We start from the raw sequence: 16,417 nt of genomic DNA on the forward strand, positions 1-16,417 counted from the left end.
GTTTGGGGTTTGTTTTTGGGGGGGGGGGGGGCCGCAGAATTTTCCCTTATCTTCCTCTTGCTGTATGTTCATTTCTACCTCTGCTTCTCCATTGCAATGGGTTATTTCCCTTGACTGTTAAAGGCTGTCTTGCACTTTGCCTTTCCTCCTTCCAGAGGGAGCTCCTGCTTTTGCCCCTAACTTCTGCTCATGATCGCTCACCTCTCCTGTTCCTTTCTTCCTCTTGTACCTTCACAGCCTCCACTTTCATATGCAGCTTAATTACATTAGATACAGATTCTTACTCTGTTCTCAGCAAGACAGTAGTATCTCAGCCCCTTTGAACAGGTTATCAAGCAAATTATTATTAACAGTCATGCTCTCTCTGTGATCAGGTCTGTGAGATAAGAACTGTTTAGTTACATAGAGCTTTAGCTCAAGGTTGTTGAGTTTTTTAATTGTGTACATACTAATGAAGATGTGTTTTGTTAAAGACCTGAAGGATTGAATCTTGTATTCAGAGCACAGTGAGGTGAGGTCCATGAGTATCAGATCTTGTGGGAGTTCCCTTTGAAGCCTAGTATTTGCCTTCATGGTAGAAGGTAATGCCATCTTGAAAACCCAAGGTGTTGACCACGATCTTCACTGTGGAGTGGTAGGCATTCTTTTCAGACAGCTGGTAACATAGACACCCATCAAGCTAAAAGAGTAGTCAGCAAATACAGGATTGTCATCGGGGTGAGCCAAGCCATGGGAACTGTTGGCACTGTGCCCTCCAATTCAAAGGAAGTTGAATTGAAGCCATTGTATGCACCACCACAACCTTGAAGATAAAATCAGAGACCTTGGAGAAGATTTTGATAAGAAGTAAAGCTTCAAGCAGAGACTATCTGATGTGCTCTGAGTAGCCTGAAATTCAGGCTATTGAATCGTGAACCATGTCCTTGGTTCAGGTTGTTGGTGATTCACTGAGCAGGCCTTTAGCTTATGAAGGTAAACTGGGCACTACACAGAAATTAGCTCTATTAATAAGCTGCTTCTGTCCCACTCTTCTGCTTTTTTTGATCTCCCTTTTTGCTCCAGTCTCTAACCACCCATGACTATTTCTCATTTTACATGTTTTCTGCACTTTTCACCTCTATGCAAAATTCCTCACTGCTCCCACTGAGCTGAGGGTGTTTCTTCTCTCTGCTCTCTTCTACCCAGCAGTGGGAGCACTGAGATCAGAGCAGGGATCTTCTTCCCATTCTCATCACAGAAGCTGCTGCATGTGCAATGCCTCCCGCTCACGCAGCCCTGGCCTGCGCTGCGCTGTCACCTGTGCAAGTGGAGCATGTGTAGTAGCCAGAAGGTAGAAGCTGTCAGGACTTCTGAGGTGTCCGAAAGAGACAAACTCGTATGTCTACTACCATATGGTGTTGTCCATACCAAATGCACAAATACAGTTTTGGGATGTATACTGCTTGGGCGAGTCTTGAAAAGAACAGACGAAAAGCAATCTCTGGAACTAGTGTTTCCATTCACTAACACAAACAACTAACCATGGAATATCCTGTTACTATGCACCACTTGATCTGTGGCAGTACTGTTGAACCATTTTAACAAAAACCTACTGAAAACTGCTAGTCTGAAGGCTTTCAATGGAAAATATCAGTCCAAAAAGCTTAATTTCTGAAAGGTTTGGTTAGCCTGGAACATAGGAAGGTGTATTGTATTTACTGTAGAGGTCGTTACTTCCATGATCACCAGTACCCGGGGGCTTAGTTGGTTTGTCTTGTTTAGGATTTACTTCTTTCCCTTTATTTTTATAGTTTATTCCTCAATTACCAAAGTCGGGAAAAAATGTGTGGTATTTAGTCAAAACGGGTAGGTAGGAAACTCTTCTTATTATTTAAATGTCTTTTTTCCTTGACTGACTTTCTTTTAAAGTCCTTTGAACATCCATCTCTGTATGTACACGTGTTGATGTGTGTGTGTGTATATATATGTGAGTTCTTATGATTTTAGCTTGACTTTCTAAGGAAGCATGAATTAAGCTGTTATACTCTTTGTCTTCCTCCTGTCTGTCTACCTGCCTGTCAGTCCCCATTTGGTGAATTTGAGCCCGCTTGCCAAACAAAACTAGATTGGACTCTCTACTGAAACAACTCAGAGATTAATTCCTCTAAGTTTCATGGAAACCATTGGGAGAGGAATGGGACAGGAAAGAGATACAAATAGCTTCCCTTGCTGCAGCTAAAGTATGCGCTCAATGGTTTTTTTATCCTGACGGATGACCAGTCAGGACACACAGCTTGGCGCCAACCCCAACACGTGCTGCCCCTTCTCCAGCCAGACAGGAGACAGTGAGATGTTGTGGGGCATGCTACAGCACACACGGAGGTGGAGACGTGGAACTCTTGCAGCGAGAGATGGAGGAACAGATTGTACGCATCTGTAGGAAACCGTATTTCAGCATTTCTGCTGTCAGAGGAACATCTACCATCTGTTTGGAGGGAAGTGAGGGTAATTATAAAACAGTGCAGGGAGGGCTAAAGGGCAAAGGTCTTAAATATGTAGGAAACTGGGCTGCATTAGTTCTGCTGTTTATGGCATAGCATAGTAGCTTTCAGCCTTTGTTATTCCCATTGTAGAAACAATTCTGAACAGCGGCTGTTGTGTAGTCAACAAATTTTTTAATCATATTGTTCAGTTTCTTAGTCAGGGAAGGACTTTGTGAATAATGGAAGAGGGATTTAATGCCCACAATTTACAGCAAGACTTAGAAAAGGAACCTATAAGAAAGCAGTTAATAAGGGGGAGCTCTATCAAGCAATTACAGCCAAGGACTAGAGTTCTCAGTGGAACAGAAAAGGGGCTGGGATCGGGGAATGACATCCCAGGAAAAGAAAGGATTTATACTGATTTTACCATTGATCAGCCTTTTATGTATCTGTTCATCTTCAATTGGTGACGCACTGAATACAATTTGCCACTGCCCCTTTTCCTGAAAGCAAAAACTTCTGGAAAGCCAAAAGCATATAGTATAGTTTTAAACAGCCATAAAAATGCTCACTAGAAATAATACAGTTGAACCTAGCACAACTGGAAAGAATTCTGGTGCTCCTAGACAGTCTTTGAATACGTTAGACTAAAGGTTTTTGAAAGCACACAGAATTATGAAATGCTTAGATTTCTCTGCTTTTAATTCTAAAATGTTACAAAATTACTTCATCATACAAAAAATATATATGGCTTACAAAGATGCATCAATGATTTGTTTGAAATGTGTTTAGCTCACAAAATCCTCCCATCTCTTCAAAAATAGGTATTTGAGAGCACAGATGTCATCTGTTTTCAAAGCTAGTCTGGCTTGATATGTAGGGTTTCTCGAAGTAATACATTTAGGGTGGCCTGTCCTAGGATGGGCCTGAAGAAGAGCTCTTCAATAGCATCTGCACTGATGTCTTGAAGAGAGGTGATTAGCTGAAGAATCCAAGCAAACCTGCCTAGGTTTCTGTGGAACATTGTTGAGATAAACTCCATCAATGCTTGCTGAGCTTCCTGCTGCAGTGTTTGTACATAGGGGAGACATTTTAGGACATGGCATCCTGTGAAAACAAAAAGTAAAATAATAAATCTTGAGTAAATGCTTTTGTTCTGTGCCCTTCATAATGATGAGTGTCTGGCTTTCTAGCTTATAGTACTACTTTCTCTAGAAAACAATAAAAACTTTCTAAACATACTTTTTGGAAAAAGAAGATATGTCTAGTTCAATAATTTGAAGGAACATTGAGCAGCATTGTAGGCACATTGGAATCTAGCCCATTACATTAAATCCAGCTTTGAAATGGTACCAGGAAATAACTTTCACTCAGTACAGATGGAGAAGCAGCTTTATAGTGTTGTCTACCCACCAAATGATGCTGAGACCGTAGTCTGAGTAGGTGGAAACATTCCAGCTCTAATCTAAAATAGGTAGGTAACATCAGGAAGATAGAGGGGGTGGTTTGGAGCAGCAAGCAGGCTGGCAGTCTAAAGACATAGGTTTCCAGTCTCCCCAGCCCCATCTCCCTCCTATTGTTGCCTCTGCTTGCTAGACTTAGCTGGGGCACTGTGGTTCACCATGCTATCTAGCTATCTTCATTTACAGACTGAAAAGAGCATAAAGGTTCTCTGTGAGATGTATCACGACCCACAGGAGTAGGGTAGATAATTTTATTTCCTGGTTTTGTACTCCCTTTCCTCAGCCATTTCTGAAGAGGGAGAGGTCTCTGCTCTGTAGAGCCGTGGTCTGGACCCTCAATCCCATACCTCCCACAGCACGTGACTTCAAACCTGCTAGCTCGCTGAGGGTCTTTGTGGGTGCCAGGGCTCAGTTCAAAGGACACCCCGTGTTTAGCCTTTGCCTCTGGTGGGATTGCTTTGTCATGTAGCTCTCAGCAACCTGTTGCCTCCTGTCCTCACCACCTGAGGATGACACCATCTTTTCCTGCCTAGAATTGCTGCAGTCTGGACAGGGGTAGCATGAATCCCCAGGTTTTGAGTTCTGCCTCTCCTGCCTCCCATGTCTTATTTTAACCCATCTCCCAGCACACACTCCAGGCCTGTTCAGCATCTTTTACAGTGACCAACCCCATGCCTCCCTGGGATGGGATCTGAACAGCTTAGACCAGAGAGTCTTCCATATAGGAACATTCATTTAAGTGTGGGAGGTTCTGCCTTCTTGCCTAGTGCCCTGTACTACGGCAAAACCAACCACGCTGGGTTTTCTTCAGTCTGTGGCTGGCTGCCCTTTCTCAGTATTCAGCAGCTCTCTTCCCAGACATCACTGCCAGAGGAAGAGAAGCCTCAGCAAAGCCTGCAACTGGGCTAGCCAGAAATGAAGGGTTTGGAAAAGTCATCTTCTCCCCCAGGATTACCACCAGCTGCAAGCTGTGAGGATGGTTCCAAGTGTTAGATTTTTCACGGAAAGGAAGTTGTCAAGATTTTATATATTCAGGATGAAATTGCAATTGCTTATATCCCTTCAAATTTGCTTAATTTCCCCATTTGGTCTTCTTTTATATGTAATCAAACACTGGCTTTAATTTACAAATAATGAGAAACTTCTTGTTCTGAGATCTGTTGTAATAATATTCAGTGAAACACATATTTCCAGCTGAACTGTAAACCTCTTAAGAGTGTCTTTTTTTAACAGAAGTCCTGTCACAGCCTTGATGGAGTTATTTTTTTATATATATATGTGTGTGTGTATATATATATAACTCCATAAACATATATATATGGCACTGATACAATAACAGCACTGTTTTTCATGATTCCCATCTCTTCGCTGTTCTCATTGCTTTTCAGACAATTGTCAAAAGCAGCAAGAGCAGTTTCACCTCACTCTGTGCAGTTCATGCGTGGCGGGACAGTCCTACCTGCTTCTTCCTTTGACTTATTGCTTGGGTCCTAGAGAAGGTCTTGCAGCCGGACCCTTCACCCGTACACACATTGACCTCTCCGAAGCCACCTAGCCAAAGCATCCTGCGAAAAGCAGGGATGGCAAGATGTTCTGGAGAATCTGGATTCAGCTGATGCAAGGCTGCCCATTTCCCCTCAGGGGCTGGGCACATGCTTTCTCCTTCGCAGGTTCTTGCTGGTCCAGATGTGGTCGATCAATGACCCAGCCAGAGCCTCCCGCACAGAAGTACTGTCGGAGGACTTACACTCCATGCTGCCTGCCACCCTGTCCCCAAAGGGATTTTTTTATGATAGTAAGCACAATCTCTATACCACAAGAGATGACTCAGGGCACAAGCAAAGCTCTGCCGTACTTGTTTGTCATGCTTCTTGCCCAAGCACTGTCCTAGCTGTGCTGCTACAGCTGCATTTCTGGGCACCCTGTTGAACTCCAACTCATAACCCAGCTCTGGACTGCTCTGTGCTTCATCCTTCCCCTTTGCCTCAGCCAGTTTTGGTGGTCCCAACAGGAATAAAACATTCAGGGTGGGAGCCCACACGAGGTAATCCATGATCCAGCAGAGGGTTTAGTGTTGTCGCTGCTGGTGGCAGCCTGAAATCCTCTTAGCACTGAGGCCTGCAAAATATTAAGGTTTGGCCAAACATCAAGCCAAAACTAAGAGGGCAGCTGAAAATGTGCTGCATGTATGTAGAGAACATTTTCTGAGTTTGGTGGAAAGTGTTCAAAAACTCTTAAAAATAGTAACTGTGAAACGGACAGCTGTACAGATTTGTTTGCAGCAAAACAGGTAGAGAAAGGGTGGTTTGGGCTGTGTATAAGCCCTGAGTACCTGTTTCAGCCCAGAGTTAGACTGTGAGTCTTTGTTTCATCTGGAGTCAATCTAGGCTTAACTGAAGTCCTCCCAGCTGCCTTCTGCAGCCTGTGGAGAAAGGCACCTCTGCAGAATAGGGTCATCCCACCTAAGAACTAGGGAGTCCCCCTGAAACTCTGGACAGTGTCTGCACAGCATGAAGGGTTGCTGGGCTTCTCATACGGCCCCCTGGGGAAGTAGCAGGCATTAGAAGGCACAAAACCAGAACGTAACACTGCTTCTGCTGCTTTCTCCTTAAGTGAAAATCGCATTTTATCCACAGAGATAATAAAAATGCCTGCTAGTTAAACTGTGTAAGCCATTGCAGATGAGGGATTTCTCCTCTTAGCATCACCCTGGATATAACCGGTCATTTCTTTTAGCCTGATTTTATTGTGAAAAAAACTGAGAAAATAACTTGCACTGAAACAAACTCCACTGGTTTGATGCTGTGGCATAGGCACACGAGACAATACCAAACATCTGGATGACATTACATCTCAAGAATCAGAATTTGAATCTTATTGGAAACAAATATAAAGTCACTACAGCCTTTGAGCAGCCTATAAACATTTCACCACAAGAAATATCACGGAATAACTGAAGCATTCAAGTATCCTTTTGGTGCAGTCCCAAGTATAGCATGCTGCTGACAGAGCAGCCAACAGCAGTGATTGCTGTGGAAGGAGACGGAGATCTGAGCCAGAGCAAACTGGAGTCAATAAGTCTTTCCATTTACTTTAGTGGACTTAGAGCTCAGCTTTTAATGACTCACACACTCCGTGGTGCTGACCTAGGCAACCTTCCTTCCTAGAGGCTGAACTTGGCACCAGAAGTGAGAGGATGCAATCACTAGTCTGAGTTTGCTCCGTGACTGCAGTCCCATGTAGAGATACTAAAGGATACACAGATAAATATATAAATAAATAAAAGCTGTGTAACCTCAACACAATATCCTTTTGCCTCCTTGATGAAAATCAGATGATAGAGATTATTTTATCTTCTCCAGTGTTCTTGCTATAGAGGAAGTCTTTGTTAAAATACTTCTAATACTCACATCACATACCCATGTACCATCTCTCCTTTGCTGTATTATGGGTGAGGCCGCTGTATTACCTTTGAACTGGAAATCAGTTTCAAGTGGCATGGTTAATTCTTTATGACTTAAAATTTGTTTAATAGAAGCTGTTTTGGCTTACAGTGGGTGACCTACTGCACACATCCAAGGAACCTAAATAAACTACTTCAGGCAGAAGATCATTAAATTGTGGAATATGGATTTTTGAGAACATTTAGCTATATTAATAGAAAAGAGTAAAACTAAGCATTTGTCTATACACAAATGAAAATGCCAAATGTCCTTCTAGGCACATAATCATCTGTGTAATTTCCAGGAGGACTTACCAGAATTAAAAAGAATAATTCCTTTAAGATAGGCATATTCTTTTACACTTATGTCCAGGTCCCAGAATTTCCACAATATATTCTTCATCTTCTGAACTTCTGCTAAAGATGCTCCCAGTGACGAGCTGCCCAGTTCATTGCTAGCTGTCAAAGACTGATTGAGGAGGATTTTTTTCAATAAACTAGGGGCTGAAATCTCTCTCAGGTCAAAATCCACCCCTTCTTGTGCCATGCCCAGGACAAAAAGAGGGGCCCAGTTCTGCTGTATGAGGACAAGCTGGTCCTCCCAAGGCACGTGATAAAAAGAAGGCAAGTTTCTAATAAAAGTTAAAGTCTTCAAGAGCACTTCAGAAGCTCTTCTGCACGTGACTTCTGGTGTTTTCAGGACAACTCTCCTCCTGTCCATACAAGAGCAGCCCTTGCTTCCCGTGGAGCGGTGAGGACCACGATCCTGCTGGTGCCACTTGGTCTCACTTCCACGTTCTTTGTTAAGGCTCTGGTACAGGATGCTCTTACCATGGTCCGTCTCCCACTGATGTTTCCCAAATTTCTCAGCTGGCAGCTCGGTAGCCATAGAGCCAGCATTCCCCGCGGTGGGCGACAGTGCACGTGGAGCTATGCACCAACAGCAGGGGAGAGCATTTCTGGCACGCAGCGAGGTGCTGCCTGCTTTTTATATAGACAGGCGGCTGAGAAGTAATATGACCCTGATCTGTGAAGTTACCTTGAACTTTATTTGCACCAGCCTGTTTCGAATGAGGCAGGGCCGCTGTGAGCCGGTGACAGTCACCTGTTGAGGATTTCTTGGCTGGGCAAAGGAATGTGAGCAATCCAGCCGTTAGGTGGGAACAAAGCATAAGTTTACAAAACGCTGGAGCAGACAAGGACGCTGTGTCCTTGTACGCTGGGAAAAAGGAAGATAAGAAGAGCTTGACAAACAACACCTGGATGCTGAAGAATGAGATAAGTGACTGCTGGACACCTCGTGAAGAAGCTTGCACAGCCAATAGAGGATAAGATAGCGTCGCGTGAAACGGGGTATTGTACCAATTAGAGTATTGTATAAGGCGCGTGCACAAGCGCATAAGGTATATAACTGTATCAAACGTTGTAGTAAATGGACTTTACTTGATCACATTGGTCTGTGTGTGATGTCCCTCCACAACAGTCACCCACTGCCACCGCCACGGAGGGTCTCTGCTCCTGCCACCAGCAGCAAAGGCCAGCTGTAGGACACGCACCACCAGCCCAAGGGGAGTCTAGTGAAACCTCTGACACCGTAAGTGAAGAAGGAACAAGTTGCCTCTGGTTTTATTGATACGCTGACCTTGCCCGCTAGCTAATGCTCTGGAGCACACAGAAATACATTCATACTTACGAATGACGCTGTGGGAGCAGTCCCTTGAGTAGACACTTTTATTTCGCATTAAAAGGAGTCACCTGAAGGCGCTGTGGATGCCTACCGTTACTTTTCACGGAGCACTTAACGTGTTCGTACTTTACACTGTAGCTAATAGGATGTGACACCTATGTCAGGAAGCTCATGGGTGAAAGTTGCGGGGATGGAAATCCCATGTATAGGAATTATTTCACGTTCCTGGGAGATTTGAGAGAAACTTCAGAGAAAGCCAGCTGCCATAGCTCATGACAGTGTTATATCATCTCCTTCATTTCACGTATGATAATTTCAAACACAGAACACGCAGACTTCTCCCAGACTTGCCGTGTAATTAAATATTCTTCATACAAGCTGTGGAAATGAAACTGATGAAGAAAGAGAGAAAAATGGCAATTCATACTGGTGTGTGTGTGAATTTTTGTAGCAGAGCAAGAGCTGAGTGATAGAATTGTCAGGATTCTTCAGTCAGCATCAGGGAACATTAAGTAGCTGGAATGCAAGGAACTCAGCCTTCATAAGAAGAAACTGATACTTCAAGTTTTCATTACTTCGCACTCTCTTGCTTGTTTTTATATAGGGGAAGAGGTACTAAGTTTTTTCACTAAGCATAATGTTTATGCATTCCTACCATCTAGGCTCTCAGGACATCTTAACAAAAAATGAGCATTAAAAACAACAGCTCCAAGAGCTACTTCTGTTAGATCTCCAAGCCTTAGATGTGTAAAGGCTATCCCATCAGATGAATAGCTGCAAATTTGTCCTTTGCTACAACTGTTTGATTTTTCCATGCTGGGCCATTTTAAATTTTCCTTTTTTTTACATCTCCATGATATTTATGTTGCAAAATTTTCCCCTTCCGAGGAGATAAAAAGTGGAGAAAGAGATGACTGCTCCAAAGTTGAGCAATCTAGTGCTGCTGAGGTGCAACTACCACTAACTGCAGTGAAAGTCACGGGGCACTGAACACCTGATGGGATTTGCTTGTCCATCTCTCCATCCATTCAGCAGCTCTCTACTGTTGTCCATCGCTGGGGTATCAAAGAGCTTTTTAGGTTAAAAGTGGCACAGCAACAGGGAAGTCCCGTTCTTCTTATTCTCACTGTAAAATTCTCACTGGGCTGAGGTTCAGTGGAATGAACTCCAGTTGCAGGGCTAATGCCATCTGAGGTTCTGTGTGAGTTACATAGATTGGCTAATGGCCATACTAGAAAGAGAGACTGAGCTTGCTAAAATCATTCTTACACAGAGTTTGCTTGTGAAAAGAAGTCCTGTCTCCTAATTGCTGGTGAGCATGGTAGTGTTTCAGTAATCTAGGTAGGAGAGTGACCTCTGATAAACCCAACTCCTTCAAGGAAAAAAATTTTTTACTTCAGCTGAAATCAGCACCATTTCACAGTTCACCATCATTTCACCCTCATAGTTCATGTCATCATTTCACTGTTCCTATTAATTGTGCTTATTAAAGTTCTAGTCCAGATTAAATTGGTTCCTTTCCTACTTTTTTTTTTTCCTGAGATCTTCATTAGTCATATGCAGAGACTCCTGATATCAGTAACATATGGTATTGGATACCATTTCTATTTATCATAATTGATTTCCTTTGATTGTATATAGTTCTAAGAGGCAGAAGCAAATGATATTTTTCTAACAGGAATTCCTGGTGTATTATAATAGCTTTATGACTGTTTACCAAAAATACAGCGTAAAGGTTACTGCCTCAGTACAACTGCTAAGAACACATCATCAGCTTTTTCTGAGAGAATGATTACTTAGAATTATGAGTCAATACTGAATTGCAGGTGAAACTGATCCTGGTGGTCCTGATTCAAAATTGTCTGAAATGAGCTCTCTGTGTGACCTGCTTTTCTCAAATATAGAGGGCCAGCAGCTAAATTTAGCTCTATGCTCATAAATTAGACAATAGTTATTTTTTTCTTTATAAATCTTACCTATACAATGGTTGAAGCTACATGCACCTAGATATCAAGCAGCTACAGTCTTCTTGCTACAGTAGCAATGCTTCTTACTTTCAAATGTTGAGAAAGTTTACTGTACAAAAAACAATTTTGGGATATGAGAAATCCCCACGGACTTTTATCTATTTTAGCTGTTCTAGCATGGTGGTTTGAGAACAGTAAGACACAGTCACATCATTGTTATTTTTTCTGTTTTGCATTTATATATTTTTTCAATCAACAAAGCACACACACCCACAAATACCCGCTGCCACCACATTCTCTCTGAAACCATCAGAATTGCTCCTCCAGCACAAGTGCCACCATTTGGACAACTGAAAAATGTATCCTAAGTCCACACACAAAATTGCTACAGACAGCTTGTGGATAGTCACATCATTGCTGGGAATTGTCCTTCTCCGAGCAAGGCTGCCATCCTCCATCTCTCCCATAGGTAATGGTTTTTTGAATGCCTGTATATTACTGTTACAAGTAATATATACTCAATATAGCTCTTCATCTTTGTTGTTTAGGTGATTCACTGTCCTGGTTTCAGCTGGGATGTAGTTAACTGTCTTCCTAGTGGCTGGTACAGTGCTGTGTTTTGAGTTCAGTATGTGAAGAATGTTGATAACACTGATGTTTTCAGTTGTTGCTCAGTAGTGTTTAGACTATAGTCAAGGATTTTTCAGCTTCTCATGCCCAGCCAGGGCACCTAACCCAAACTGGCCAACAGTGTATTCCATACCATGGGACGTCCCATCTAGTTTAGGAACTGGGAAGGGGGGGAGGGGGAGGCGGGGAATCGCCGCTCGGGGACTGGCTGGGTGTCGGTCGGCGGGTGGTGAGCAATTGCCCTGTGCATCATTTGTACATTTCAATCCTTTTATTACTACTGTTGTCATTTTATTAGTGTTATCATTATCATTATTAGTTTCTTCTTTTCTGTTCTATTAAACCGTTCTTATCTCAACCCAGGAGTTTTACTTCTTTTCCCGATTTTCTCCCCCATCCCACTGGATGGGGGGGAGTGAGTGAGCGGCTGCGTGGTGCTTAGTTGCTGGCTGGGGTTAAACCACGACATTCACACATGATGCAACCTTTTTCCTAAAATCCCTGGATTTCTCAGGTTTGCAAAAGCTGTCTGCTAGGCATAGATGGTCCCAGGCTTCTACCCTCTCTGACCAGTGTGCAGCGGCAGGGTCAGTGTAATGAAGTCAACAGGAGCTGAAGGATATTTGTTACTGTATAAATATCCGGTGACTTATGCACATTCTTAAATATTCAAAAGTATAGGACATGTAGTATTTTTGGCTCTTAGCCCATAGCCTTAATTCGCCTAATAGAATACTTGGAAGGCTGAAGAGACTTGTCAGATAATATAGGACCTTAAGTGGCCATCTCGTCCTTACCTTGGCAGTAGCCAAACGTGAGTCCTTCAAGGAAGAGTGTAAGATATATACCACTCTTCTCATGAGTACTTTTCTTGCCTTCAGTCATTTGCAGCTTAGGGAATTCCTGAACCAGAGTGATTTTATGCATTTAATAACTCTCAATTAATTTCTACCCTATGATCTCATGCAGTCTGCTCCTGAAGCCACATGAATACCCACATCAGCCTATGTCAAGGAGCTCTGTGGATGCTGTACATGAGACAAAACTTGATCAAACCTGACATTCGCTGGATTTGGTGCTTTCTTGCTCTTGTACTGGGGAAAAAAAAAGGAATCAGTCAATCCCTATTCACCGTCTCTATAGCTTTCTCTATTTTATAAATCTCAGTAAGACTACCACAGTCTTCCTTTGTCCAAACTAAAGAGATGTAGCTTCCAAAATTGTCCTTTCTTTAGAGTGGTACCATGCCTTTGATCATCTTGTTACCCTTCTTTGAACCTTTCTTAGCCCTGTATCTTTTCTAAGATATTCTTTAAGGGGAAGTGGAGAAAGTATCAGAACAGGACACGGTATCTAGGACTTAGGTGAGCATGGATTTATACAGGGACAGAATGAAGTTCATTGTTTTGTCTTTCCCAGAGGTCACTCCTGAACACTGAGCTGTTGTTGCCATGAAACTGTCACAGCCCCAAGTTTTACTCCTGAGTGATAGTCATCAGTTCAGAGGCTCTCATCTTAGTCAGGAGTGGAGTCGGGGGTGTTTTATCTTATATGCACCTTTTCCCATATATATATATATATACACTGAATTATCATTTGACACCTAGCTGATGATTTTCATAAAGACCTTCTGCAATTCTTCTGACAGCCCTAGTCTTCCTCTGAATAATTTTGTATCATCAGCAAACATTCGTATTCTGAAACTTTGAAGGCACTGCTCTTCAGAATAGTTCACTCAATGCTGTGAGTTGTTTAAAAGACTATCATAATTCAACTATGGGGCAGAAAATCTGACATTGTCCTTGCAGCAGTGTCTATATATACAAGTACATATATGTTGGACTATACGCATTGGTGCACAATGTATATAGTAACTAAGTTATTGCTAAGCAGTGATGTGAGCTCTCCAACTTTCTTAAAAGGTGAGACTGGAGGCAGATGCATTTCTGGAGGAGAAGAATCTTCCACTATTATTTCATATGGGCTACAAGAAGGAAACACCTTCCTAGGAAGCTGACAGCAGCCTTTCTGAGGTCATCCTGTCACACCAGTCTGATACATGCACATATTCCTTGATTCAGTGATCTTTTATCTCTCTGGTCTCCAGTACAAACATTTAATTGGCCTATAAACATCTATATGACTTCAGAACAGGATTTTTTTCTAGGAGTTTTATACATTTTGTTTTCTGGGAGGAGTTGAGTGAATCTCGTGTCACTGGTACTTTTGAGGACACCTGACTTCACTAACAGCCTTAATGATGACAAAAGGAGCCAGTAATAAAACCGATATCTTTCCAGAAGGGCTCCATCTCCTCCTTGTCCCAAGGTGCGCACCACTTTTCCTGAGCAATAAAGGTATTCCTTTCTCAACCAGAGGAACCGAGAGCTACCATTGAGAAGTATAATCTCCAAGTTAAAGCCTGCTCAGCTTTGAAACAAGCTCTGAAACAGTCCCTTTAGCTTATGCTCCAACAGGTAATGCCATGGCAAACTAGGATTTGGCCCTTATATCTGAAACAAGGGTGTGTAAATTATAAACCCAGTTAATTTAAACACATCTAGCTTATCTTGAAGGTCAGTGGGTGAACTTTTCAAGTGATTGAAGTTAAGCATGTGCTTGAAATACTTTGCTTGATTAGGTCTGATAAAATCAGCATCTTTTTCATGATAGCCATTTGAATAGAAGTAGCAAATTAATAGAGAGGCAGCTGCCCCCGGAGGCCCTGCAGTGAAATGTTGTCTACCACTGAAACTAGGCCTGTTTTAAACTTGCCTCTGGTGACCAAGTTAGAGGAAAGGCAGATGCCTCTCAACTTCTGCCCCACATCTTGACATGAAGTAGGAGCTCAGAGAAGCCCCCTTCCTAAAAGCCTACCCCAGGCATCTACATTTAACTCATGTTCTGCTGTTCTTTGTTTCCAAACACACTGGAGCAGCATTTAAAGTGACTTTTTGGCAGGTGCTTGTCACTGGCTGAAGAAGGGAAAGTGTTTGTCTTCATTTTAGACCAAGGACTTTTTGTTAGAGACTTTATGCTGTCTGACCATACTTTAGCTGTTGCAAATGTGAATGCAAACATACATGCCATCTGGAGCTATAACCCAATCTGAGACTAAAATATTAGTACAGATCATAAATAATCAGCTCAGTGATGCTCCTCGGGCAGAAGATCGGATGACAGAGGAACATATTTCTTAACTCTTCAGCTTCTTATGAATCTAAAGCAGCAATGGATTTCCATCTATGCAAGTGCATAAATAAACCCAAAAGGGCTTTCATGGTTGTTTAAAACAAACAAAAAACAGTTGGACAAGTAAACTCTTTCCATGATTTTTGAACAGCTTTACCCTGCCTCTCAGTAATACGGGGTCAGAGCCTTCTTCACCTAAAAGCAGTCATCACTTTGCAGTTGCAGCAGAGCTGTGGCAGACACGCTACTACTGGGTCATTTCTCCCTTGGTTAAAGTAGTGTATGGAAAGGGGCATGAATCTGGAGATGTGAGTAGGCTTTAAGCTGCCCAACATCAATCGTTTGCTTTCTTCATACTAGAAAAATTGGTGAATTTTTATAAGGGTAAATTGGCAAATTATTATAAGGGCACCCCTGGGGGGGGGGGGGGGGCTGTAGACATTATAAAATAAACCAGAAATGACCTCGTGCAGATTGTGCCATTTTTCTATGGCTCCCCCACCAAGGAGATAGTATTTGTACAGTCACCCTTATCAGCACTGGGACAGGCACCATCTGTCATTTTAAATATAGACACATATACCATTTACTATTGCTCAGCAAGTGGAAAATGCTGGAAAGCAAGGTAGAAAATGGGCACAGTTTTGAAAAAGCAAAGTTAGAAAATGCCCCTGGCTAGCAATACCGTCTCCAGAGTGGCACTGCAAAGGTGACTCTTCCCTTCAGCCCCCTCCCCTGCTGAGAAGAGCGGTTGAGATGATAAACATTTTAACATGGTATGGAGCCTACTATCATATTAAACTTAAGTCTGTCTTATATCATTGAAGATAAATGCCTAATCTAGTGATTAGCACTCTATAAATACCACAGATTAGCAAGTGAAGTTTAGATAGCAGATTAGATACGTGGTGTATATCTTCAGACCTGTCTTTACACATTTTATTTATGATAAAATGAGCAAGGTTGTAGCAAGTAATCTGTGGTCCAAAAAACTAAATCTCAAACACTTCCATTTTATTTTGAAATATATGAGGGGCGACTAACTTCTACCAAAGGTGTAGGACTAATGCATTGAGTTTTCCCTGTGACAAAATTAACATGCCCGAACTTCCCTCCCTGTTTGCCATAGGATAACTTCTCTATCAGTGACTCTTAAATTAAATATCTATCTATTCAGATTGGGGGAAGAAAAGGAAGAAAACAGCTCTATCTCAAAATTTGGATTTTCTTAGAGCTCAGACTACTTAAAAACTGATAGAATAATCTACATCATTTGGGTTTGATTCTTCATAATCAGTTACTGATTATGACTCATGGAGCATGTAGGTACAAATCTCCAAGTGTTCACTCAGATTCTTCATCTGATATTTCCTCACCACATTTTACCCAGAAAAGCCCCATTTCCTCTGTCTGTCTTTGACCATCTTCCCTACGTTGATTGCTGTGACTTTCTTCTACCACACCCCTGCCAAGGAGATACCTGCTTCGTTCTCTCACAGCTGGTTTTCCATCTGATTTGAAGTAAGGGTGGGAAGAGTTCAGACACAGCTGTGGTAGGATCTTATTGCAGATCT

The 16,417-nt window shown here is 42.3% G+C and overlaps 1 protein-coding gene across 1 annotated transcript; it reads right to left on the minus strand.

The window, feature by feature from the left end:
• Window positions 1-3,321: 3,321 nt before the first annotated feature.
• Window positions 3,322-8,256, minus strand: LOC104830707 (nuclear receptor subfamily 0 group B member 2-like). The gene is made up of 2 exons (XM_010565819.1): window positions 7,683-8,256; window positions 3,322-3,569 (listed from the first exon to the last, which is right to left on the minus strand). The coding sequence occupies exons 1-2, from the start codon at window positions 8,254-8,256 to the stop codon at window positions 3,322-3,324; spliced, it is 822 nt and encodes a 273-aa protein (XP_010564121.1).
• Between the last annotated feature and the right edge of the window lie 8,161 nt (window positions 8,257-16,417).

Source organism: Haliaeetus leucocephalus, unplaced genomic scaffold (assembly GCF_000737465.1).
Source record: "Haliaeetus leucocephalus isolate CR32 unplaced genomic scaffold, Haliaeetus_leucocephalus-4.0 Scaffold195, whole genome shotgun sequence".
NCBI lineage: Eukaryota > Metazoa > Chordata > Aves > Accipitriformes > Accipitridae > Haliaeetus > Haliaeetus leucocephalus.